The sequence below is a fragment of the Rattus norvegicus genome, chromosome 6, assembly GCF_036323735.1.
Source record: "Rattus norvegicus strain BN/NHsdMcwi chromosome 6, GRCr8, whole genome shotgun sequence".
NCBI classification, from domain to species: domain Eukaryota; kingdom Metazoa; phylum Chordata; class Mammalia; order Rodentia; family Muridae; genus Rattus; species Rattus norvegicus.
This window is the reverse complement of record NC_086024.1, coordinates 123,784,450-123,811,203: the sequence shown is the minus strand read 5'-3', so window position 1 is coordinate 123,811,203 and position 26,754 is coordinate 123,784,450. Positions and strand designations below refer to the sequence as shown.

Genomic DNA, 26,754 nt, shown 5'->3' with positions numbered 1-26,754 from the left:
TTATAAGAATGTAATTGATCAGCTTATCATTTGATAGCACTTATATCTTAATGACAGGCTATGACAGCGATGTTACAAGAGAGAATGAAATTAGCTACACCATCAGAGCCTTATCAACTAATATCCGCCCAATGTTTGGAGTCAAGCCTCATTTGCAACAGAAAGAGCCCTCAGTTGATGAAAGGTAATAGTAAAGTTTAAAGTCTGATGAAGGAAAAGATAGAAAAGAGAAAAAGACATAAAACTTTTGAGTTTTATCTAATGGATTTTCTGTAGATGTTAATAGCAGTGTTGCTTTATACAGTTGTGAGCCACTGTTAGAAATTGTCCTTTGTATTTTTGGTTGACACTGTCTTTACAAGGAGTTAGGGAATGTTACATCAATATATAAAGGTACTGTGGTTGGATTAATCTTATTTTCAGACTTTTATAAGTGTGTGTGATAGACTGGGGAAGAGAGAGAGGTGTGACATCTTGAAAAGCCCTGTCTACGTGTCGTTAAAGGTTGCTGTTGTTTAAAAATTCTTTCCAAAAAGACAGGTTGAAGTGTAGCCTTGTAGTGGAAACTACTGTTCTTGATATGGAACCAGTATTCAGAATAATTTTTTTTTTTGGTTCTTTTTTTCGGAGCTGGGGACCGAACCCAGGGCCTTGCGCTCCCTAGGTAAGCGCTCTACCACTGAGCTAAATCCCCAGCCCCGAATAATTTTATGAAAAGAAAACTTCTGTGTGTGTTCCTGTGCACGCATACAAGAACATGCTTGTGTGAGTGTGGCTGTGGAGGTTGGAAGCAGACTTTGCCTGTTTGATCTTGTTTCTTAGAAGCTATTCATCTTCTTCATCTTTTTTTAAAAACGTGGGTTCTGAAGATTGAACTTAAGGTCCTCATGCTTGGAAGGCGAGCACATGGGCTCCTCACCAGCCCAGCCGAGAAGTTTTTAGTAACATCTGCGTTGAGAAGAGAGTTTGCTTAATGCTATCCAAGTGAAGGACGTAGAACAGCGAAGAGACATTAGGGGTTTGGGGGTGAGGCCTGGTGATAGAGCACTTGCCAGCATGCTTGAGGGCCTGGGCCATATCCTCAGAATCACAAACAGAACAAAATAAGCCTATGGCATACACTGTACAGGTGAAAGGCTGAAATAATAAAAAACTGTATCCAGAAACGATGAGAAACAGAGGTGGCCGTGGGTGGAACAACAGCGACTTCTGGAGAAGGCTGTATTGAGGGAAACTTTATTATAAGAAGTTTGCATTTGATGGAAAAGGAAAACAAACAAGTGAAACATGGGTCTAATAAGGAGACAGACAGGCACTCTGAGGACCCACTGCTTCGTGTGCTGAGTTGGTCCATAAAATACTGTAACAGTGGTGGGCGGTCATCTACAGCAGTGTGAGACTGCGTGCATTTGCTGTGTGTGAAGAGGCAAAGTGCAAAAGCACTTTTAGGAAATTGTTCACACTGTGATCTGAATACTTGTGCTAAGATTCCAGGGTGAGGCAGCTTGCTAGAAGACAGTGTCTAGTGCTGAATACCTATACTTGGAGCCAGTCAAAAGGCTGAAATACCCATTTCTGTCATTTACCAGTTGTGTGACCTTGAAGAAATATTCATCTGATCTTAAGCTGTCTTCACTGGCAGAATGAGAGCTATAATCTCTATCTGTAGATTATTTCAAGGTCTAAATAAAATAATCCACAATTAAATAAATTAAGTTAAATATCAAGAATTAAGACATAGACCACTACACAGTCTCACTTAATGAAATATAGACTAGGCTAGGCATGATGGCGCACATCTGTAGTCCAGGGAGGCAGAGGCAGATCTCCATGAATACCAGGGCAGCCTGTTGTACAAAGCAAGTTCCAGGCCAGCCAGGGCTATAGAGTGAGAGCTCTGTCTCATACAAGAAAGAAAGAGTAACCTAAAATACTAATTCTGAAATTAAACGTTCACAAAATAATGAGTACGACCTGAATATTTATTAATTATAGGAAAACCTGTAAACAAACAAATGTGGGTTTTTTTTAATTGAATGCTTGAATAATTATTATTAGTATTTTTTAACGGAAATTCTAGCTCCAAGTAATGAAAAGTAAAAAGTATCATAATCTTTTTCATAAGTTATATTAATATTTTTCAAAGAAATTTCATCATTCATCAGATCAGTTTGTTATATAACCTAACTTTACTCTAGAAGCCATTATTTTCACAGTAGAGCAGATGTCCTCCTTAGTGGTGAAGCAATCCAAGTGGTGCACAGAGGAAATGTTTCCTCTTTGGGAGAAGTGTTTAGTGCTGTCATCACTGTCACCATTGCTGTTAGTTACTTTTCCTGAGACAAGGTCTGGCTTTGTGGCCCAGTCAGGCCTGGAACCCGCTGTGTAGAGTACCCCCTGGCTTTCCTCATGTGCAAACTTCCTGCTTCTGTGTCTGGCTATAGGTGTAAGCTACTGTGCTCAGTTCTAGTTTGGATTTTTTTTTTTTTTTACAGCTAACTTCTCAGAGTTATTTCTGAATTTATGGGTTTTTTTTTTTCACATTTTGTTCTCATTTTCTGTGGTTGACGTCAGTCCTGCTAAATTCTTTAGAAAATGCTGAAACAGAAGTCAGCGGTGTGGCTCAGAAGAGTCCTCTTTTCACAGAAATGATAAAGTAGAAGGAGATAAAGAGTTACTTCCTTTGACAGTTTATTTAAATAGTTGTCTCATAGTTAATGTTAGCCATAAAATGCTCGTTACTTGTGGAATCGTACACATTATGGAAATACTTCCTATGACAGTTGATTACTATTATAGTTAGTCAATACTTTGTGATTATTTTTCTAAATGATTTTAACAGTGATATATGACTTTCTTTGTCAATAATATTTTATAACACATATTTTGTATCTAAGGTGGTTAACCTTTAATAAGATTTCTAGTATCTTAATTAAAATATCCAAAATGTTATAAAATTAGAAGCTGTGTTTTCTTAGTGTTCTTTAGATTTTATTTTATTCTGCTTGCTCAGTGTCTTATGGACTCACCATCAGTTTCCTATGTGTTCCCTACTTCTCTTCCGCTCAAAGACAGGGGGTAGTAAGGTAAGTGTTTTATTAAGGAACATGTTTTGTTAAAATGTTTAGTATTCTGTTTTGATCCTTAGTATGTCAAGGCACTACCTTTTTAATAAAGCATTTGGTTGCACTTGCCAAAAATAATTAGAAAATGAAATGTGGTAACCCTACATTGCGAGTTAGTTATACAAATGACTTTTCTTAGACTGAAAAGATTATCTGGTTAGTTGATATATGTTCTGTTTAATGAAGTTTAGTATGCTCATTCATTTAAAACTATTAAAATAGGATAAACATGGTACCTTTATGTTTAACAATATTACATGGATAAGAAGTTTAGTCGGAGTGCCGCTTGCAGCTACCGCCAATGAGATGAACATGTCCTCAGAGCGATTCTAGAAAGACAGCATGGACCGTCAGTTTTAGAAGTAGAAAAAGATCATGAATTCTAGAGAAGTGATAAGGACTTGAAGTGCATTTGAGACTAGATTGTTCAGACATCTTGAGTAGTTCGACAGCAGAAATCATCTGAGAGATTCATTATGCATTTTCAACAGAATAATATGTGCACAGATGAGTCCAGAGTGTGGCTTTGATCTCTGAAGAGGCCCACATACTCTTCCCTAGACATAAGCTTAGGCCTGTATGTACAGTACTGTGTTTAGTACTCAGCTCCATGTTAAAGGGGCACTGAAGCAGGAAGCAGAGCGAAGCGAAGTTGGAAGGCTGCTCTGGAGCACTCAGTTATATAGGAATCCCTGGTTTAGAAAACAGGAAGCTCAGTAGAGATGTAATTGCTGTCACAAGTGCGAGTGCCCTGTGCCTAGATGACCATCTGCCAGGAAAGGGTGAGGGAGACTTCTGTGATCCTCTCAGTTCTGTTAGGGATTTTGTTGCCATTACTACCCTCGTCCTACCAAGTGTTCCAAAACAGCTGCACTCAGACCCTTGTGTTCATGTCATTTGATTTCGCTGTTCTGAGAATCTGAAGTCCAGCCAGAGCTGGATGACATTTGAGGGACCTTCTCCTCCGCTGCCCAGATGCTGGGGTTTCGGTCACCTACCAAGCCTTGCTCTCCTATTCAGGGAGCTATTCCTTTTGGGATGGGAGTGAGAGGTGCTGCTCTTTGGAGACAGTGTTTTGCTCTGTGGCTCTGGCTGCCCTGATACTAATCGTGTTGCTTAGGCTACCCTTGAGCAATCCTCTTGCCTCAGCTTCCCAGAGAGTGCTGACGTTATAGACAAGCACCGCCACACTCAGTTGGCAGTTTTCTTTCTAATGGTCCTTCTTTGGCAGCCAAGTCTCACACTTGCCCTGAATGACCAAGTCTCTTGGCTTGAGTTGGTACCTGGAGGACCTAATTAGATCTGAATGATGGTCTCAGTACATAGCTCCCTTAAAAGCGGTCCCAGTAGTACCTGGCTAAGGGTCTCTATTCCTTTCTTAGGAACAAGGTAAGATTAAACGCTTTGCTTGAATGACACTCTAAAATTTATCACAGAACATTCTGAATTCTTATGTCTTCATATGCCATTAATGGAATAATTTAGGCTTTTCTTATACTGCAATAATAAACTACAAACAAGACTTTAATGTAAGAAATATAGTTTATCTGTGCTAGAACTAGCAATATTTCATTATGAGAGATACTGTTATGTTTTAAATTCAAATATATGTGATAATCCTTCTCCACTTTCCTTTGCTGCTGAGAAGAGGATCCAGGTAACCCTCCCTTTGCTGTGTTTACAGGGCTGGGTTTTGTGTTTTTATCATCTCTCCTATTTGCCATAAATGGCGCTTTGTTCTTTACCTGTTTCTACCTTTTCTCCCTCTGAAGGAATGGCATCTTAACTATTTGACTTACATAAGTCACTCTATTACTAAAATTTTATGTATCCAAATTGTATAGTTTTACAAATCAAATATTTTCATTTTAGGCAGTAATATGATGTATGTAAATAACTCTTATAAAAATCAAAATATGCTTGTTACACACAGTTATATAGATAACACTTGCTAATGGAATTAGAATTAAAGCTATCAGATACAATTTGAATAAAGTTTACCAACAACATTGACTTGGAAGAAAAGTCAAGTTTTCTATCTTCTTTGAATTACTCCTAGTGGGAATATTCTTACATTTAATTCTGTTTTTACTTATGAACATTCACAAATATGAAGGTTTGAAATTTACATTTCTATGATAACTTGGAAACTTATATGTTCTTGATTTTTTTCTTTTTTTATATTCTTTTTTTATTGGATATTTTTTATTTACATTTCAAATATCCCGTTTTCCGGTTTCCCATCCATTAGCCTCCTATCCTATCTCCATCCCCCTTCTATGAGGGTGTTGTTCCCCCTCCCCAACCATTCCCCCTTCCCGCCTCCCCGTCCTGACATTTCCCTACACTGTGGTATTGAGCGTTGGCAGGACCAAGGGTTTCTTCTTCCATTGGTGCCCAACAAGGCCATCCTCTGCTACGTATGCAGCTGGAGCCATGGATCAGTCCATTTGTAGTCTTTGGGTAGTGGTTTAGTCCCTGGAGCTCTGGTTGGTTGGTATTGTTGTTCTTATGGGGTTGCAAACCCCTTCAGCTCCTTCAGTCCTTTCTCTAACTTGCTCTTGATATTTTTGACACCAGTCGGTCTTGCTCAGTATATACTATTTCGTGCTCTGTGTGCATATATGCATTTATTTCACACTGTTTTCCAGTACTCAGGATGATTGTAGTCTTTGCTTATGCTAGGCCATCATGCTACTTCACGCCAGCTCTCCAACAGTCTGCATTTATTTAGAATGAATGTTTAATATGCAACACTGGGGCTGGAGAGATGGCTCAGTGGTTAAGAACACTGGCTGTTCTTGCAGAGGACTGGCTGCGTTCAGTTCCCCAAACTCTGTAGTGACTCACAGACATCCTTAATTCTCGTTCTAGGACATCTGACATCTCTTATGACCTCTGTGGGCTCTTGCATGCATGTGGTGCACATACATGCACTCAGACATGTACCAATACACACACACACACACACACACACACACACACACACACACACACTCAGCTAAATATTTTTTTAGAAGATACAACACTTCTTTTAGCTTTGCAGATATGTAATTTGACAGTAATTTTGTAATCTATATGGCTTTAATAAATTATTAAGTGTTGAACATTTTTATAAAATTAATGAGTATCATTTCTAACTTAGTTATAAATTGAAGAAGTTAATGCATGATGTAGATTCAGTGTTCAGATTGTAAAATATTCACATAACGGTTAAGATGGACTAGTAAATGGCTTTTTAAAAATGAAAAGTTTTGCTCCTCTCTCTCTCTCTCTCTCTCCTCCTTCCTTCTCTTATCCCACACCCGTCTCTGCCACCCCAATAAACTCATCCACTTCCTGAAGGCCTTCACAATTAAATAATTCAGAATGTGAATCTGTGCCCTGTTGGAGTAGGAACATTTTAGTAGAAGCCATTATGTAAGGAAAGGTGATAAATATTCCATAAACAGATTAGGGAAGAGGGCAATTTGGGGATAGTAGTTGTGGTAGTGACCTCTGATGGGGTGTTGTATGGTTCACATTGCTCTGTGACTGTAAAAGCTCTTCTTGAATTCCTGAGCATCTGATGCTGATGCTGCAGTCACCGTGAGGAATTCAGGAAGCGGATGGGTAAAGGGCATGGAGGAGCATGGAGGGACACATATGTTACCAACAGTGTAGAAAGTGCACGAGAATGTTTTCTATATCTGCTACGTAAGTCGTAAGGGATGCTTTAGACCAGTATTCAGGCTTTGACGATACTGCGCCCATCCAGAAATGTTTTGAGTATGTCAAACTAACATTCTGATATTTGCCTATTCTCATGTTATTTACATTATGAGATATAGACCAAAGATAGTAAAGTAAAAAAATGAATAAAAATGTTTCTTTCTGCATCAGAAGTTACAAAGACAGAGAGAGAGAGCACAATCTAGTAGAATGAGAGTGAGCTCACTTTGGGGAGGGTGACATTTCTGGAGGGCAGGGTTGGGAGACCCAGTGTGATCTGCCTTTCTGCCTTCCCACCCCTCTGTTCCAGGCCTCCAGTGAGTAGGGCCCCACCACAGCCCGAGAAACTTCAGTCAAACAATGTAGGCAAGAAGAAGAGACCCATAGAGGTAAGGGAACAAACTTCCCAGTATTTCCACGCTTCCTTCTCTGAAACCAGGTATACTGAGTCATCTTTGCTTGGCTGGTTGTAAAAGTTGGTTGCTTAATTCTTACTCAAGTTTAAAATTTGGATTAATATCCTCTGCATCTCTTAATTTCAAATGAGTTTTTTTTTTTTTTTTTTTTTGGTTCTTTTTTTCGGAGCTGGGGACCGAACCCAGGGCCTTGCGCTTCCTAGGTAAGCGCTCTACCACTGAGCTAAATCCCCAGCCCCTCAAATGAGTTTTTTATTCTTGCATAGATAATGACCTGGATTGATCCGTATCTTGAAGAATGTAAATGTATATGAGTGCTGTTGTGGCCTAGGGAAGCACGACACCTTGGTGTGGTGTCTTCTAGTTAGTGAGTTAGAGTGAGTGTGCTATTTCAGGGACTTTTTACCTCACATGAGACGTTTAACAGATGGAGGTTGTTTCTCCGTATCTCTTCGATCAACACACCTTTTCACAGGCATTTCATAATGCTGCCGTCATCAGCAAACAAGCAAACATGTAGGTCGAGCATGAGAAAGGTAGACATCTGTGGGAAGCAGGAACCATTGTAGCGCTCTCCCACCACTCAAAAGGCAAGGAGGACGAATGCTTCTAGCTCTAGGAGACTCTGTTGGGACTTAACCATTAGTTGTTAGAAACCACTGGGGTTTCTCCTGAGTCTCTAGTTCACACGTCACTTATCTGATGTATGTAGACCAAGCACTTAGAGGGATGGTGAACACAAACTGCACCATTCCTTTGGACATAAGAACTGTGTCAATGTTCAACACAGGAAACTTAAATACTCCCCTGTAATGAGGGGACTGTGCGAGTCCCCTCTCCTTCCTATAAGTTTATATTAAAAAATCTGGGGGCTGGAGAGATGGCTCAGTGGTTAAGAGCACTGACTGCTCTTCCAGAGGTCATGAGTTCAATTCCCAGCAACCATATGGTGGCTCACAACCATCTGTAATGAGATCTGGTGCCTTCTTCTGGCCTGCAGTCACATATGCAGGCAGAATGCTGTACATAAAATAAAATAAATAAATCTTTAAAAAAAAATCTGGAATGTGGGTTTGTATTACTGAAGGCATTTTACATAAAAACATATGTCTAATGGCTGTTGCACCCACAAAGTCACTGCAGTGGTGGTCACTGTATAAGACTGGGCCCACCAACACTGCACCATGAATAGGGTAGGTGCTCAGAAGCCCTCTCCCTGAGCAGCTGTGTACAGCGTGTGTGTGTGTGTGTGTGTGTGTGTGTGTATGAAATCTTGTCCCTCAGGGGTGCAAGTCCTGGTACGTGTCCCTTTCTTGAGTAAGTAACCACTACCCATGCACAAGCAAACAGCAACAGGCAAAGACAGAGGGCACCAAAGGACAGCAAAGTAGGAGGGGACCTTAGGGGAAGAAGAGGTCAGTGGGAGGAAGGGGGGAGTGGGAAGGAGATGCGAGGGAGGGGGGAGATAATCAAACTGTGCAAAGAATGCATACAGACACTCATGTATATATGTGTGTATATATGCATATGCACATATATATACATACATACATGAAATCATGAGAGGCTAAAGAAACATTTAAATGTTTAATTTTGGGTTAAACGTTTATAAAATACCTAAAGCACATTCTTCTTTGAGAGAAAATCATCTCTGCATCACATTTAGGCTGAGGACGGACGTAATGTTCATTTTGACACTGTTACAGGACCTTGTGTTGGAGCTCGCTTTTGGCTATCGGGGCAGAGACTGCAGGAACAATGTGCACTACTTAAATGACGGTGATGATATAATTTATCACACCGCCTCTGTTGGAATTCTGCACAATGTTGCCACAGGTAGGTCATCCTAATTCTCTGCACACATAACTCTTTTTAATATAGAACTTTTGATTTAGCAGCTTAAAATTATTTGTTAAACCTACGAATAGTATTTTTACTTAATTTAACTTTTTGGGGTTTTTGTTTTGTTTTGTTTTCAGAACAGAGTCTTATATAGCTCTAGAATTGTGGGGGTTTTTTGAGGTAGGGTCTCAGTTTGTAGCTTTGGCTAGCCCAGAGCTTCCTATTATACTTGGCTGGCCTATAACTAAACTCACAGAGATCTGCCTTCCTCTGCTGGCAGTATATACCACAACACCTAGCTTCAAATACTGTTTTTAAAAGATGAAAGATTTGTATGTTCTGAAGGGAAACCAGGATAACAAATACTATTTTAAATGTATAAGAGAAATCATCTAAAATAAAAAAAAATATTTCATATTATAGTTGTTTCTGTTTTGAGATAACATTATATAGTCAAGATTAACTATCTGTGTAGCACAGGCTAACCTCAGTAGCCATTTTTCTGCCCAGCTTCCTGAGCCCTGTGCCACTGTGCCCTCTAATATTTTAGTCTTAAGAGAGTATGATCCAGCAGAAGAATATTTCATAATGCCAAGTCTCCACAGGGCTCTAATAGGAGTGAAGGCTCCGGATAACTGCTGAGAGGGGCTTGTTAGATAATGTAGGCTGCGGTGGGGGTAAAGCAGGTGGTTTTCCCAAGGCTGTGGACAGCTAAGAGCACTAAGGAGGCTGCTTCCCTGCGGCTGTACTGAGTACCCTGAGTATAATCTAAAAATGAGAAAAAATATTTGTTTACTTGATCTGTATGATAAAGAGCAGGCGAGGTTCTCATGGTATCATATGATGACTACCATGGTGAGCTCAAGTGGTAATTTTGCTTTATTATATGTAGTTATAAACTTCATAAAGCCTACAGTTTGGAGTAACAACAGTTACAGTTATCCAGTTCCAACCCTTCTGGTTTCCCTCGGAGTGATATAGGGCAGATAGACTGTGTGGATCACAATCCCTGTCCCTTGGTCAGTGCTAATGGTAATATGGTCCCTGTGCTTTGGCTCCCTAAAGTAAAGTGTTCACCAGGGATGCAATAAATCAGTAGCAATTCACCTCTTATAGTGTGTGTTTTAAAAAGTACTAAGAAAATCAATCCTCTCTCATTGAGATTTTCTGTATCTGTTGGGAGAATGGGCAAAAGTAAAGTAGGACAACCAAGAGGGAGCTAAATGACGAAACACGTGACACTTGTGTTTATTCTAAGGTTTCTGATTGGTGATGACTTTGAGACGGAGGACATAGGAGAGGAGGCCCTACTTTGGTTTTGAGTGTTTCTCATCAGTTTGGGGACACAATGCAATGTTCAGAGTCCTAAGAGTCCCTGCTAGCTTGTATCCATCAGTTTAACCCGCAGCCCACAATTAGCTGTTTGTTCTTCTCACTGGAAAACACAAAACATGTTCTAATTTGAGAAGATTATCTGCTTGGTTTTATTTTGTTGGACACGAGTCCTCCCTATATTGTACAGTCTGGCCTGGTGCTCACTGTACAGCCCAGGTCAGCCTCAAACTCACTTTCCCCTCCTATTGTCATCTCTGGGGATTCCTAGACTTACCTCAGACTCAAACCCAGAGATCCCCCTGCCTCTAGGGCTTGCAGGTGTGAGTAATTTACTTGTGGTAATGTAAGTGTTGAGGTTGGACCTGCGACACACATGCCTCTCTTACCTGTGTGCAGCCTGCGGTCCTGACTTCTTTCCCCAGAGTCATTTACTTCCTGTTTTACTTGTTACCCTCTTCATTGACTGCTGTGGAGCCTTGAAGGGTGTCCACCGCTGTCAGAACTGATCAGAAACACTGCTTACAAGATAAATGTGAATACGAACATCACTGAGGTCAATAAGTGGAAAATTTACTTTTGTTTCCTCTGTAACCCTAATAGAGCTTTGTTTGTTTACAAAACCAGAAAGGGAGGATCACAGCAAGGATTCAAAGTCTTCCATGATTTTAGTACTTGCTTACCTTTGCGTCCATATTGCAGGCTTTCATGACCACCCACTTGACACACATGAAGCACCTGTGTGCAGTTAGGTACTCCCCAGCCTCTGTTTACCAGTCTCTGTGGCACACGGTGTCTTCAGCTTGTCTGGTTTATTCTTGTCAGCGTTCTGTCCCTTCAAGATTACTGACTCAGGGCTGGGGATTTAGCTCAGGGGCTGGGGATTTAGCTCAGTGGTAGAGCGCTTACCTAGGAAGCGCAAGGCCCTGGGTTCGGTCCCCAGCTCCGAAAAAAAAAAGAACCAAAAAAAAAAAAAAAAAGATTACTGACCCATTGTCATCCTTCTGATAGTAATCGCTTACGTGGTAACTGCTCAAAATACTACTTGAATGAACAAATGGATTAGTTTACTGTGTTAAGTAAGTGAATGTGACCGCTGCGTCTTAAAGTCTTCACAGTTAATTCTCTTACTCTTTTGTAGGGACTCAGAGTTTTTATCAAGAGCATAATGATGATATTCTGTGCCTCACTGTAAATCAGCACCCCAAGTTTATCAACATAGTGGCAACTGGCCAAGTAGGTATGTTTCTATATTTCAAGAAGAAATAGTTTGAAACATTTATTTTGTGCTAATAATTTCATACCCCCAGGGAAAAATAAGTGTATTAAATTGTGTATTGCTTGGAATACATGTGTGTGTACAGAACCTAGGCCGATTAACTTATGCTTGCTGCCAGGTAGCTCTCCATTCCTTAACTGTGGTTATCTGAGTTTGCTTAGACCATTCGAAACGAAGACTATCATGTAATAGTATGTATGCCTTTAGCTTTATCCGGGATTTATGGTCAACCAAATGGTTGCATTCAATAGTATATAAAACTCAGAGCAAGGATAAGAAGGGGAGCTAAGAAATTAACTAGACCAATGGGGACAGAGCCCTTGTTCAGCAAAGGTTAGTCTAGGTGAGGGAGAATGCAGGTCTGGTTCACACTGCATTTTAAAGTGTTTGTTTGGAAAAAAAATTAAAAAAAAAGTGTTTGTTTGGCATTAGTATTGATCAGATTCACTAATGGTTTGAAATGTCCTATGATTTATTTTTAACTTCTGTCAAAATCTTCAGTGCTTCTGACTCAGTGAGCAGGAGGGCAGGTATTTTAGATTGGCAGTCAGAGATTACCATGAAACTGCATTACAGATGTGGGCAGTCCAGTCTACTTGCAGTAAACATTACTGAAATACCGTGTTTGTTGGGTCTCAGCGAGTCATAATTGCCACACACACTTGACTTGCTTTCCTGGTGTCTTCATTTAAGTGTCCATATAAATACTGAGTTAGTCGGTCAGGGATTTCTTGTCTGGGTTGTCTGCTTCTATAACTAGGCCACACAGAACCCTTTATTTTCCCTTCTGTAGAGTTTACTTTAAAAAAATTAGTTTTCAAGTCAATCTACAAAGTGATTTTGTTATGACACTGTCGTGTATATGTATCATTATACATTTCTTCTTTATTGTTTGTGTGTGTGTGTGCATGTGTATGTGTGTCTGTGTTCATGAAGAGGCCAGCAGAGTGTTCTACTCTGTAATCCTTTGCGTCTATTTCTTTGAGAAACATCTCTCTCTGAACCTGGGATTTTGCATTCTTGTCTAGGCTGGAAGCCCCACAACCGTCCTGTGTCCACCCCACCTAGAGCTGGGGCTGCAGACATGAGTGGGGCACTAGCTGTTACATGGACAGATCATGGGCCAAGCCTGATGGCTCAGCCTTTAATCCTCACACTTGAGAGTTAGTGGAAGGAGCATTGAACCCCACAGCCTTATGCTAATTAAGTACTTGAGTACTTTTACTTAGAAAGCCTGCTTATAAAGGGCCCTTCACATCCGACAGAATTGGTGTCTCTGAGATTTCTAGCTCATCGGCCTTGTCCTTGAGCACACAGACAATCTAATCACTCATTGCCCTGACTTTGCCTTCCATCTTCGGAGACAGTTGTTTTCTCAGTGACTTCTAGTTTTTCTTTTTTTTTTCCCCCAGAGCTGGGGACCGAACCCAGGACCTTGCACATGCTAGGCAAGCGCTCTACCACTGAGCTAAATCCCCAACCCCCTCCTAGTTTTTCTTTAAGAAGGATTATTTTCTAGATCTCCCAGCTGTATTCTGTAGGAGTGGGATATGCATGGAGCAATGAGATTGCTTTCCAGTGGAAGCCTTCTCTGTACTGGACTATGTCTCGAGTCTTGGTAATCCCAGAATTCTCTATAAAATGGTTTTGAACTTACCTTTGGGCCTGCCTGCCTGCGCCTCTTCTCAGAGTATGTCAGTCTGGGTGCACATTGTACACTCAGTATGCACACTCATAAAGGAGGACCAGGAAGTAGTCAGCTTTCATGGGGGGTGGGGGATGGGATTCAGGGATTCCATGCTGAGGTACATGTCTTAGCCAGTTTTGGCTACTAGAACAAGTACCTGAAGTAGGTGCCTTGAAAGAAACAAGTAACACAGTCTCACTGTTTTGGAAATTGGAAGCTAAAGCTAAAGGCGTCTGCATGATTGGATTGTGGTGAAGGCCTCTCCCTGGGTTACAGATGTTGTTATATCCATATTGTCTTTCTGCTTTTCTCTCCACTTATCTGAACTTCATTATGAGGGCCCACCTTCATGACCTAATCATTCCCGCATGTCCCACCGCCTAACACTGTAGTTGAGATTAGATGACGTCATAGGAGCTTTCGAGGCACACAGACATTCATCCCAGAGCAGCTGTGCATGAGTGCTTCCACCGAGGAGAAGCTATGCTATATGGCCCCAAAGTCCAGTGAGTTCCAAATTTCTACCAGTCCTTCCAGGTACAGACAACACAACCCCTCCAAAAACACCAAACTGGGGGTCTGGGGCATGGTTTAGCAGATACTTGCTGCATACTGATAAAAACTTGAGCTCAATTCTGAAAACCATGTTTTTAAAAAAAGTCACACATGGTGGGCATACACTTGTAATCAAGGCACAGGGAATGCAGGCCAGTGGGTCCTTGGAATTTACTGGCCATCTAGCCTAGTCTACTAGTCAAGCTCCAGGCCATTAAGAGCCCTTTTCTTTAAAAAAAAAAGGGGGGGGAGGTTGGGGATTTAGCTCAGTGGTAGAGCGCTTGCCTAGGAAGCGCAAGGCCCTGGGTTCGGTCACCAGCTCCGAAAAAAAGAACAAAAAAAAAAAAAAAAAGAGGAAGAAAAAAGAAAAAGAAAAAAGTGATTGGTGTCTAAAAAGGAGAGATACTGACTGGAGGTTAACCTCTCACCTCCACATGTTTCCCTGCACACATATATACACTTAAACACACGTGTGTGCATGTGCGCACACAGGCTTTGAAAGGCTATAACATAGTTAATTTGATAATTGCATCTTTAATGGTGACTACTCGTTCAGACTGTAATGCTGCAGCTTTTACCTGTAACCCATTCCCTTATCCCAGGACAGACTCCCCCATTCTATCAACCTTTCTTCATGGGACACAGGGTCAGATCTTTTCACCAGTTGGTGATTATTAGAGTATGTTCAGAGCTAAAAATGGCAGTCAAATACTTTCCTCAGATTCCTGATAAATATACCTGTATGCTATGCTATCAGTTTATCCTTGAAATCACTGTTTCACATTGGTGAGTGTGAGACTTGGTTGACGTAGAAAACCCTCACGTCCCTTCAGCTTACAACATTCCCTACTCTCTTCTTGCTAGCCACTGTCATTCCTTTAAGCTTTACTCGTAGGCATTTCCACTGTAAATATGAACATACACATACATTTTTCTTTTTTGAATATTATTTCTACAAGTCTTTACCAGGGGGAGTCATAAGCAACATTTGTCCCTCCTCTTAAGGTCCCAAACACAAACCAAGGTACCATTTCACCAAGGTTCACTCTGAGGGACTATTCTTGGGATTACTTACAAAGTGTGGACCAGGGGTTTCCTACAGGCCCTTTGGGAGCCACACCTCACAGTCTATCTGTCAGGGATAACTGTGTTTGCATAGCTGCATAGATCCAACCTCATCCCCTAGACTTCCTCAGCCTAAATCCTGTAGCCCCTCCACAAGGCCATGTGCTCTTAGGGCCTAGTTGCAGAGTGGGTGGTGTAGTGGCTGGATCCTCGGGTCAGGTTCATGGCTGTCCCCACCATACCATGAGGGATGCAGACAGTCACCATGCCCAGCTGTGGTGCTGTCTTCCAAGTGGGCACAGCTGAACCCCCCAATATGGCAGTTGTTTGCCTCAGAAGATAGGGTAGTGAAGTGCAGCAGTTAAAGAATGTCTTTGGTTACAATGAAGAAGCCCTCTGTCTTCCTGGGTTATTTAATAACCCTTCCTGCCTTGTTCCTCAGGCCCACTTCTTTCCTATAGGCATAGATGGATCAAACTTCCCAAGCACACTTAGCAATGGATGTTATAAACCCAAAGGGTCACATTATATTACTTTAAAATTATTATGATTCATTATATCAATTAATTACATATGGCTCATTGTATATACCCAAAGAAAGGATGAAAAGTCATTCGTAAAATATTAATATATATGTAGATAATGGAAGAGAGTGCCTTCTTTCAGTCCACTCGGCTCTATGTAATAGCCTAATTTTGTATAAGATACTTTATTATTTACATAATGTAAAAATTACGATTGTGTTTTATAACCTTACTGCTATTATCCTTATCATTATAGATAACCTTTTTTTTTTCTACTTATTCATCATTATAGGTGATTCTGCAGACATGTCAGGTAAGGAAAACCGAATACTTTCTGGTTTAGTTATACACTGGTACGTGCAGGTATCATTTCTCCCCTAGAGCCTAAGCAAGCATCTTACTGCACCACACGCAGCTTACAGAATACGAATAACAAACAACATCACTTTCAATCTGCAGTAATAACAGCATTGTTTACAATGGTGTAGGGACTGGGAAGATAGCTGAGTCAGTAGAGTGCCTGCCTCACAAACTGAGTCCCAAGTTCAAGACCCCATGGGAAAATACCAGGCCTGTGAGCACACACTTATTTCCCAGCAGCAGGATGAACCCTGGGTTTGCTCATCAGACAGCAAAGCCTAATGGGCAAGCTCCAGCCTCAAAAATAAGGTGGCTTAGTACCTGCAGCAGAGTGAGGCCAGGTGGCCCTCTAACCTCCACACACAACTGCTCATGCGTATGCCTGAGTGTGAGTACACAACCCCCCCCACAAACACACACACACACACACACACTCATACTCATAGGTGTTTTGACCTCTCAAGTGTGCCTGCAGCTATGCTGAAGATTTTTCAAAAATATATGTGGTCATCACACAAATTGTTCATATCATATAGCTAATACAAAATTTATTAATTTATAAGCTATTTCTGCTGTTGAACATATTAGAGCAACAAAACATATAAATGTTTAAAAGTAATTTTTTTTTTTAAAGATTTATTTATTTATTATATATAAGTACACTGTAGCTGTCTTCAGATACACCAGAAGAGGGCATCAGATCTCTTTACAGATGGTTGTGAGCCACCATGTGGTTGCTGGGAATTGAACTCATGACCTCTGGAAGAACAGTTCAGTGCTCTTAACCGCTGAGCCATCTCTCCAGCCCCAAAAGTAATTTTTAAAGCCAATTTGACCATGGCTTCATAAACTTAAGAAAGCAATTAAATTAATAATGTATACCTATTTTTATATGTCCAACGTGTTATATACTGTAATATCTAGGCTTTTCAACTCTATTTTCATTTTTGTAATACATTAAGTATTATCAGCTTAGTAAGAAAATGTTCCCCAGAGATTTCTGTGTTCTTCATTAGAGAGCAGTATGATTCTGGGCTTTGACTAGTCCACTCGTAATCTATTCAGCACAGCAAGGTAGGACTTGCTTCCTTGTCTACTTAACAATAGGAATTAGCTGTCTGGCACCCTGGGGCAAATCTAGCCTGGCACTTGTTTGTGTGAAGCACTTTGCTCAGCTCCTGAGCTGAAGATAGTTGTTTTGTTTTCTTTCTTTTTCTTATTGAAGCCAATTCAGAGTTGAGAAAAAAAATCAGAAAACTCATGATAACAAGAATCATATGGAATTCGGATTTCTTTACCCATAAATAAAGCACAGCCATGCTCTGTGTGTCGTCTACAGTAGCGCTGGTAATAACTCAGCACAGTGGGGTAGTTACATTCATACCTATCTGAGACTAGATCGGACAGCTCCGCAGTGTGCACAAGTATATAGTTCCACAATGGCGACTTCACAGTTATAAGCAAGTGCTACATAGAGGCTTGTTGTATAGCATTTTATAGAAGTAATTTTATGAGAGTTCTGCCCCACTCTAGCTCCCAAATAAAAGACACAGAAACATGGTATTTTTATTAACAGCCTTAGGCCCAGCCATAGGCCCAGTGTTACTTGCCAATTGACTCTTGCTTTGTTTGCTCTGCTCCATGTGTGTCCTCAGGGTGGTTTTCTCTTGGCCACAGAGCTCATGGTCCATCCTCATGGACCTTCCTGCCTCCTGACGACCCTCTCCTTCCCCTGTCTTCTTACTTCTCGTGTGGTCCCTACCTGAGACCTCCTATGTATCTCAAGTCACACCTTTCTCTCTCCTGCCCAGTCACAGGCTCTGGCCTTTTCTTATCCAATCAGTGGTTAGTAGGGAGCATTCTTTGCAGCACTTGGTCAATACAGTATGCAGACTGCAACCTGGTCTTGGGGCACAGAACTCAGTGTTTGAGTACACAGTGCAGGAGTCCAGCCCAACAGCATTTACTGTGTCACGATGGTCAGTCTGCTCACTTGTTGCTGTTGCTTTGGACACTGTAGATCCACTTTTAAGAAAAAATCAAAATGGGTTGATGATCTCGCTGCGAGACCTGAAACTTGTTAGAAGGTGCTAGAGAGGAGGCTCGAAGGCTAAGAGTACTCACTGTTCTGTAAAGAACCTGAGTTCAGTTCCCATCATCTGGATCAGGCAACTTACATTTACCTGTAACTCACTGGAGAACCTAACACCTCTGCCCTCCAGACACACTTGTGTGCTCACGTGTACATATACACGCACATGTGTGCACACACATGCACATACACACACGCACACGTTTTGTAATCCAGTTGAAAATGACTTGCTATCTGAATTTTAGACAAATGGAACTCTTTTATTTGTAGTATATTTACTAATAATTTATTGAAAATTCATTGTCTACCCCATTGTATTTTGGCAACTAGTATGTGGTTATCCCAGAGGTACCCTTTGTAAAGGTTTAATATTTGCCATTTTCAGAAAACAATACCATCGTAATAGCAGTTACTGTATTTATACTTTTAATTCAAGCCATCTTATATTCCTTATCAATTTGAAGTGTGACTTCTCTTTTTTAAACTTTAAACATTATATTTATCTGTTTGTTTGTTTGGATGTGTTCTTGTGTCCTGGCATGCATGCGGAGGTCAGAGGACAATGAGCTGGGCTCAGTGCTCCCTTTCTCTCTACGATGGCTCTGTGCTGTGGCAGGCACGTTTTCCTGCTGAGCCATCTTGCAGGCTTGCTCACTGCCTTCTGCTTTGACTTTAATGATTGAGGGATTCAATTCAATGCTCAAATAATTGATAAATTTTCCCTCGCTTCCCCCCTTTAAGACAAGAGCTGATATATCCCAGGCTAGCCTTAATTTCCATATTTATATGAGGAAGACTTTGGATTTCTCATTCTCGAGTCCACACCTCTGAGTCCTTCAAAGATAGAAGTATGCTAGCACACCTGGTTTATGTCATCCCATGGGTCAGAGTCTATGCTGTATGCATACTAAGCAAGCATTCTGCCAACAGACAAATATTCCAGTCCCCAGAGTTCTCACATATAAGTAATTCATCTTATTAATTGTAAAGCTTTTATATTTCCATGTTTTACAGTTGGATAAACCAAACAAAAGCTGCCCATCTCTTATTTTAACTGCTTTATTTGAAGGGTTCTTAGATTGGTGTAAAATGTCCAAATTTATCAGAATTTATTTTTTAAAGACCAGAATTTCCTCCTATATAAAATAATTCCAGGAAGCTTATCTTCTTAAATGCTTTTCAATCTTCACAGTTTTTAATTTGAGCAAAGCACTTTAGTATGTTGATTGTTCATAAGAGTGCTTATATGCCGTTTTCTGCCTGTGTCCAGAGCTGACCTGGTCTCACAGCTCTCTGTACCCAAATCCCGTGGGGGAAAGAAAGCTGGACTCTCAGAAGTGCAGACAAGCCTGAGAACTCAGGGGAGACCATCATTTCTGCTCACATTCCTGGCCCAAGAGGAACCTGCCTAGAGCCCTCTGGACACAGGAACCTAGGAGCAGTCAGAGGCAGGAACCTTCTGGTCTCTTCCTGCGCCCAGAGCTGAAAGCCGGTCTCACAGGAGTGATGACACACTTGAGAGCAGAGATAAGACCAACTGTTCTGCTCTGAGTGACACTCCTGGAGCCCTCAGGACACACAAACCCAGGAGCAGTCTGGTACAGGACCTTTCTGGTTTCTGCCTGCACCCAGAGCTCACCAAGTCCCACAACGCTCAGTACCCAGATCCTGCTGGGAGAAAGCCAGTCTCCAGGAGTGCTGACACACAGGCTTATAGGAGGGTCAAGCCACTGTCAGAGACAGCAAGACCAGCTAACGCCAGAGATAACCTGATGGCGAGAGGCAAATGCAGGAATCTAAGCAACAGAAACCAAGACTACTTGACATCATCAGAGCCCAGTTCTCCTACCAAAGCAAATACTAGATATCCCAACACACCAGAAAAGCAAGACTTGGATTTAAAAATCGCATCTCATGATGATGATAGAGGACTCTAAGAAGGACATAAATAACTCCCTTAAATACAGGAAAACATGGACAAACAAGTAGAAGATCTTAAAGAGGAAACACAAAAATCCCTTAAAGATTTACAGGAAAACACAACCAAACAGGTGAAGGAATTGAACAAACCATCCAGGATTTAAAAATGGAAATAGCAAAAAAAAAAAAAAAAAAAAAAAAAGGAAATAGAAACAATAAAGAAATTGCAAAGGGAGACAACCCTGGAGATAGAAAACCCAGGGAAGAGATCAGGAGTCATAGATGCGAGCATCACCAACAGAATACAAGAGATAGAAGAGAGAATCTCAGGGGCAGAAGACACCATAGAAAACATCGACACAACAGTCAAAGATAATGTAAAGTGCAAAAAGCTCCTAACCCAAAACATCAAGGAAATCTGGGACACAATAAGAAGATCAAACCTAAGGATAATAGGTATAGAAGAGAGTGAAGAATCCCAGCTCAAAGAACCAGTAAATATCTTCAACAAAATTATAGAAGAAAATTTCCCTAACCTAAAGAAAGAGATGCCCATAAACATACAAGAAACCTACAGAACTCCAAGTAGATTGGACCAGAAGAGAAATTCCTCCCGTCAGATAATAGTCAAAACAGCAAATGCACAAAACAAAGAAAGACTATTAAAAGCAGTAAGGGAGAAAGGTTAAGTAACTTATAAAGGCAGACCTATCAGAATCACACCAGACTTCTCACCAGAGACTATGAAAGCCAGAAGATCCTGGAGAGATGTCATGCAGATCCTAAGAGGACACAAATGCCAGCCCAGGTTACTGTATCCAGCAAAACTTTCAACATAGATGGAGAAACCAAGATATTTCATGACAAAACCAAATTTACACAATATCTTTCTATAAATCCAGTTCTACAGTAGATAATAGATGGAAAACTCCAACATAAGGAGGGAAGCTACACTCTAGAAAAAGCAAGAAAGTAATCTTCTTGCAACAAACGTAAAAGAAGAGACACAAACATAATTCCACCTCTAACAACAAAAACAACGGGAAACAATAATCACTATTCCCTAGTATTTCTTAACATCAATGGATCATTTCCCCAATAAAAAGACATAGACTAACAGACTGGGTACGTAAAGAGGACCCAGCGTTTAGTTGCATACAGGAAACACACCTCAGGGACATGAAACTCTTGGCACATTTCCCAGGAGGGACAGGAAGGGGCACAGAGGACCTTAGCGTAGCAGATGAGGCACACCGCTTTACAAGTCTCAGTGTAATCTATCCAGTGGTATAGTGCTTTTAAAGTACTTATTTTTAAGTGTGTGCAGCCTTTTCCCAGATTCCCATATACATGGTTAAATTTCTTATGGACATGATGTATTCATCTGGTGCTTTCCGAGGATATCAGTGTTCTTTACCTGTATGTATCATAACATATGCACTGTGTTAAATGCGTGTAGTTTCAATAGAACCTCTGTGAAGATTGGGGAAAAAACCTTAATTTTCACTCCGGAGCCTTGTGTGTACTAAGCCTGCTGTCTCTCTATACTTAGATGCACAAGTTGCTTTGACAAGCTCTGTAATATTGCCTGTTTTTTTCTCTAAGTGCTCTTTTCTTAAGAGTGCCATTTATAATGTATCCTGAAGGATTCTGTATTTTTCCCTATCCTTTTCTTTTTGTTTCCCTTTTTAAAATTTAGCTTCAGTTTTGAGCTATTGGAAACTACATCCCTTTATGTACATAGTTATCTCCATGTTTCTGAGGTGGGCATATGCTGGAGTCAGAAGTGGAGACATGGAGATGGTTGTAACTCTTGGATTTTATCTTTGTGCAGCTACAGCCCCATCTGTCCACATCTGGGATGCAGTGAACAAGCAGACATTGTCTATACTAAGATGCTCCCATTCAAAGGGCGTGTGTTCTGTCAGCTTCAGTGCTACTGGGAAGCTGCTGCTGTCTGTAGGGCTAGACCCAGAGCACACTGTTACCATTTGGAGATGGCAGGAAGGTAGGATGCCTTTCATTTATGTAATTCAAAACAACAAGAGCAAACCACAAGAATATTAGGCAATATGAAAGCTATGTTTTAGCATTTGTCTTAAGTTGGTGATTGAAACCATTTTTTGTTATAGTTCTATAAAACACATAGCACATAGGTGGTAGCACTGTATTGTCACCTTTAAAAAGCCCTGTAGCCATAAACTCAGTAAAACCCAGTTAGTATTTAAAATTACTTGCTATGATTTCCCTTTGGTAAGAAACTATGTGCTTTTGGTAATGATTGGTTTAGTTCTGAGGTACTTTAATAAAAAATGAAATTTTTGAGGCATAGAGGCACTTGCCTGGAATCCCAGCACTCAGGGGATAAGGCAAGAGGATTGACATGAATTTGAAGCCAGCCTGAGCTACATATCAAATTGAAGGCAAACCTAAAATATATAAATGGGACCCTGTCTTTAAAAATGTAGGGGCTGGAGAGATGGCTCAGCGGTTAAGAGCATGGACCACTCTTCCAGAGGCCCTGCAACCACAGGATGGCTCACAACCATCTGTAATGGGATCTGATGCTCTCTTCTGGTGTGTCTGAAGACAGCCACAGTTTACTCACATAAAAATGTATTAATATCCAACCCAGAGCCTGGCACATGGTACATCTGCCACTGAACTACATCCCTTATCCATAAAAAGATACACACGCACACATGCGCACATATATATACCCATGAACATATAAAATACATATACACATATTCAGACACACTTGTACATATATACATAATCACACACACCCTACATATATACACAGACATACTGCACAGATGACCTGCCTCCAAACCATATCCCTTACCTGTGAAAAGACACACATACGCACAGGACAAATACTACACAGGTGGATCTGCCACTCAACTACAGCCCTTAAATGGTGAAAAGATACATACATGCCTTTTCGAGACAGGGTCTCACTGTGTAGTCCTGGATGCCTTGGAATTTACTGCATAGATACTAGCTGGCTTCAGACTCACAGAGATCCACCTGCTTCTGCCGCCAGAGAGTGCCAGGATTGAGAGTAACAACAGCATAAATTCTTTCAACACACTCTAGACAGAATACTTAATTTCTATAATGAGGAATTAATGGAGCCATACAGAAAATTTTATGGTCCTAATGTCATCTAAATTGTCACAGAGTAGCCTATAAAATATGTGGGCACTATGAAGATGTATGTACTATGATTATAGGTCATGTGATTGTTAAGTAATGTTTTGTTTTAAACTATGCAATTTGAGGAAACTGTTAAGTCCTGTTAATTAGCTTAGTTTTTATATTAACCTGGAAAATTTTGTTGTGTCTTCTGTACCAGGGGCCAAAATTGCCAGCAGAGGTGGGCACAACCAACGTATTTTTGTAGCAGAATTTCGACCAGATTCAGATACCCAGTTTGTCTCTGTGGGTATAAAGCACGTGAAGTTCTGGACCCTGGCAGGAAGGGCTCTTCTCAGCAAAAAGGGGCTTCTGAGCACCCTGGAGGATGCCCGGATGCAGACGATGCTCGCTGTTGCATTTGGTGCAGTATGTCTGTTAAAGTGCTGTGTGATGTGTGATCTTGAATGTGTCTTGCCATACATTCATAAACAGCATGAATATTGATTGGGAACTATAACCTGACAATCACTACAAGTCCCAGTCCAGGACATAAATCATCTCTTAAAAGCGGATCCTTTTAACCATTAAGGAGTGGCAGAAAGTGAATGAGGTCATTACTGTGACACATTTGCATCCTTGGATCATTCCTGTCCTCCAAGGCTTCATTGGCTGTGTGCTTGTCACCTCTGCAAGTGACAAAGTGGAGTCTCCTAGTGCTTCCTGGTGCACCTCACGTGTGTCATCAGGAAAAGGAGGGAAATAGGAAACCACATTCAGGTGGTTTCAGGGCACATTTGGATGTAAAGTTTCCTTTGCTCTGTCCTGGAACCTCTGTTCATCTCGTGCTGGAAGTGCTCTGGGCCACTGATTCAGGGGAGCACAGAGCTGAGAGCAGAGAGCGCAGTCCCGCCCTTAGTGGAGTGAGTGTTCAAGAGCCTCTTGCTTTCTGTCATTCCGTCCACCTGTGTCTGCCGTTTATAATCTTTATAATCCCTGTCTCTCCATTAATTCCCTGCCCTGGCTAGGCTTCGCAGACTCTTTGGTTCCACAGAAAACTAAGTAGACTTTTAAAAAATATGCAGGCATTATATATTTTAAGAAAGGAAGTTACAAAAAAAAAAGGAAGTTACAAGGTTAGAAAAGTTGAACACAATTTAAAAAAACTAACAATACCAAACAAACAAATGGAACTTCTTGTATATTTTTAATATAAGAGCAATCACTTGTTTCTAGAAAAAGAAAAATCCCAGGTTGGAATGATCCTGGCATCTGCTGGTGCAGATGAACTTTCTTCATTTATAAAATTACTTTGTAGCCAAGTATCCATTTTTGGTCAAAACAAACAAACAAACTTGACAGCTAATACAGATGAAAAGCATTTTAGTATGTGAAGTAGTGTGGACAGACTGTCTCCTTAGAAGATAAAGTTTGTGTTCAGTTTAAGCTTTTCTCAAATCTGTTACTATACATGAAAACATGAAGCTACAGACATACATGGAGTCATGTGATGCTTCTGGGCTAGGGATGGGGAAGAGAAGGGGGGAAGAGAAGGGAGGGAGAATGCCAGTGTTCCCAGCTGAAGCATGCTCTAAGTGTAGAGTGGCACTGAGTAGTGACTTTCCTACCTCTGCAGGAGTTAGTGAGGTCCTAACTCTGCTGTAGATAGATTTACTTTCTATAAAGAAAAATCCTTATCAAACTCACGTTATTTTCATCCCATTCCTAACTGCCCCTTGTTTTTTACTCCTGGTGTTTAGTGACCTTTGACTCAGTTACTGAACAGCCAAAGGCACCTATAGAAAGAACAGTGCAAGCCAGAGCTACAGTATTTTAGGAGAGATGTATCCAAGGCTAATCTCACTACTAAAGGACAGACTTGAAAATGGAAAGAGCCTCCAGAGACTAAGCCTTCTGGTTACTTCAGCCTCCTGCCCTGGGTCCAGTATCTCCCACCATCCTTTGCATGTGCTTTGTCAAAACAGCCGAACTAGCATTCCACCCACATAGAGGATGACATCTGTGCGACCTCTCTTTGAACTTTTGATGAGTTTGTCTCCCCCCTTCCCCACTCCTTTTCAGAATAACTTGACGTTTACAGGTACCATCAGTGGTGATGTCTGTGTGTGGAAAGATCACATATTGTGTAGAGTGGTGGCTAGAGCACACAATGGGCCTGTGTTTGCCATGTACACCACCCTGCGAGATGGACTGATTGTGACCGGTGGCAAAGAAAGGCCGTGAGTCCTTTTTCCTATCCTCGCTGACTGTTTACACATTTGCTGTCTACCCAAGGCTTAGTTAGGTATTCGAGGCTCTTCCTTCTAGGCTGCACAGGCTAAAATACTCATGTACTTCTCCTTCATTGCTGTCTATGTAGATTCTTCGGATTCTCTGAATCCTTGTCTTAATTCGCTTATTTTGCATTTTATTTTTCATTTAATTTTTACATTTATTATGTGGGAAGGGATGGAGAAAGTATGTACCCCAGCCCATGAATAGAAACCAGAGGACAGCCTGTGGGAATGGGTTCTCTCCTTCCACTGTGTGCATTCATTCCTGAGGTCAAACTCACATCATCAGGCTTAGAGTGCCCGTGCCCACTGTACCATCTTGCCAGCCCACTCACTATTGGACATTTAGACACACCTGAACTGCAGGCAGAGCTCTTATTTGTCTGAGACAGGCATATGCAGTTGTCCCTCTGATTAAGAATGGTGTCTCAAATCCTTATGTGCTTGCATCAGTATGGTTGACAGGACATGAAGGGAAATCTTTACCATAGAGCCTGGGTTGCATCTTGATCCCCTGTTGTCTCCTAACTGTAAGACTTCTGTAGCTATATGAGAGAGGAGTGAGAGAGTGCTGGAGACAGCCTTGGGAAGACCTCAAACGTGTGAAGAGAACCCTTCAAGTTACTCTCAAATACCTTAACCATAACCAGATACTTAAAATTGGTATGTGGGTTGAGGTGAGGGCTCAGGGAGTAAAAGTGCTTGCTCTATGTGCCTGATGACCTGAGGGCCAACCCTAGAAGCAACATAAAACCTGGAAAAGCCAGACCTAGTAGCACAAGCATTTGTAATCCCAACACTCCTCCATGGGAGAAGCCCAGCCAGCTTGCTAAGATCATCTGCAAAGAAAGAGGTGGAAAGGCAAGCCTATTATGGAGGTAATAGAGGTGCACAAGTGGCCTGTGACCCCACACACACACTAAAAATTAGAGGGGGGTGGGGAGAAAGGAAGGAAGGAGGGAGGGTCTGGAGAGACAGCTCAGCAGTTATTAGCATGTACTCTTTGAGGAGGGCCTGAGTTCACACCTACACTCTTACACGCACAGACCCCTACACAGAGACATGCACGCACATAATTTAAGAATCTCTCAAAAGTCAAATTAATGCTGAGTGTGGTGGTGCACCTGGGAAGCAGTGGCAGGCAGATCTCTGAGTTCCAGGCCAGCCTTTCTAAACAAGGCAGTTGCCACAGTCACATAGTGTGACTGTCTCAGATACTGCTTCTTGCTCCCAAAAGATAAAATCCATTTGCTACCAGTGTAGTCATCTGCAAACTAGAAAATGACACACAGCAAATGCAAAGTACAGTCTCTCCCTGAAGGCTGGAGCCCAGTTCATGGAAAAGTATGTTTTCTTCTACAGCAAACAAAATGAAGGAATTAGTTTTCAGTTCTTTTTTTTTAAAGTATTT

General features: G+C 41.2%; 1 protein-coding gene across 14 annotated transcripts in view; it reads left to right on the top strand.

Annotated features, from left to right (window-relative positions):
- The window catches only part of Eml5 (EMAP like 5), a 130,317-nt gene that overhangs the window by 94,382 nt on the left and 9,181 nt on the right, over positions 1 to 26,754 (top strand). For 7 of the 14 annotated variants that reach the window (XM_063262251.1, XM_063262248.1, XM_063262255.1 and 4 more), the window contains 9 exons: positions 58 to 184; positions 3,072 to 3,086; positions 7,147 to 7,225; positions 8,959 to 9,088; positions 11,568 to 11,666; positions 15,829 to 15,849; positions 21,743 to 21,916; positions 23,270 to 23,478; positions 25,132 to 25,289. In XM_063262251.1, the coding sequence (XP_063118321.1) occupies positions 58 to 184; positions 3,072 to 3,086; positions 7,147 to 7,225; positions 8,959 to 9,088; positions 11,568 to 11,666; positions 15,829 to 15,849; positions 21,743 to 21,916; positions 23,270 to 23,478; positions 25,132 to 25,289 (1,012 nt within the window). Of the gene's footprint in view, positions 1 to 57; positions 185 to 3,013; positions 3,087 to 4,773; positions 4,783 to 7,146; positions 7,226 to 8,958; positions 9,089 to 11,567; positions 11,667 to 15,828; positions 15,850 to 21,742; positions 21,917 to 23,269; positions 23,479 to 25,131; positions 25,290 to 26,754 lie in introns of those variants that run through there. The other 7 variants (NM_001003402.2, XM_063262250.1, XM_063262254.1 and 4 more) reach the window with 7 other exon arrangements.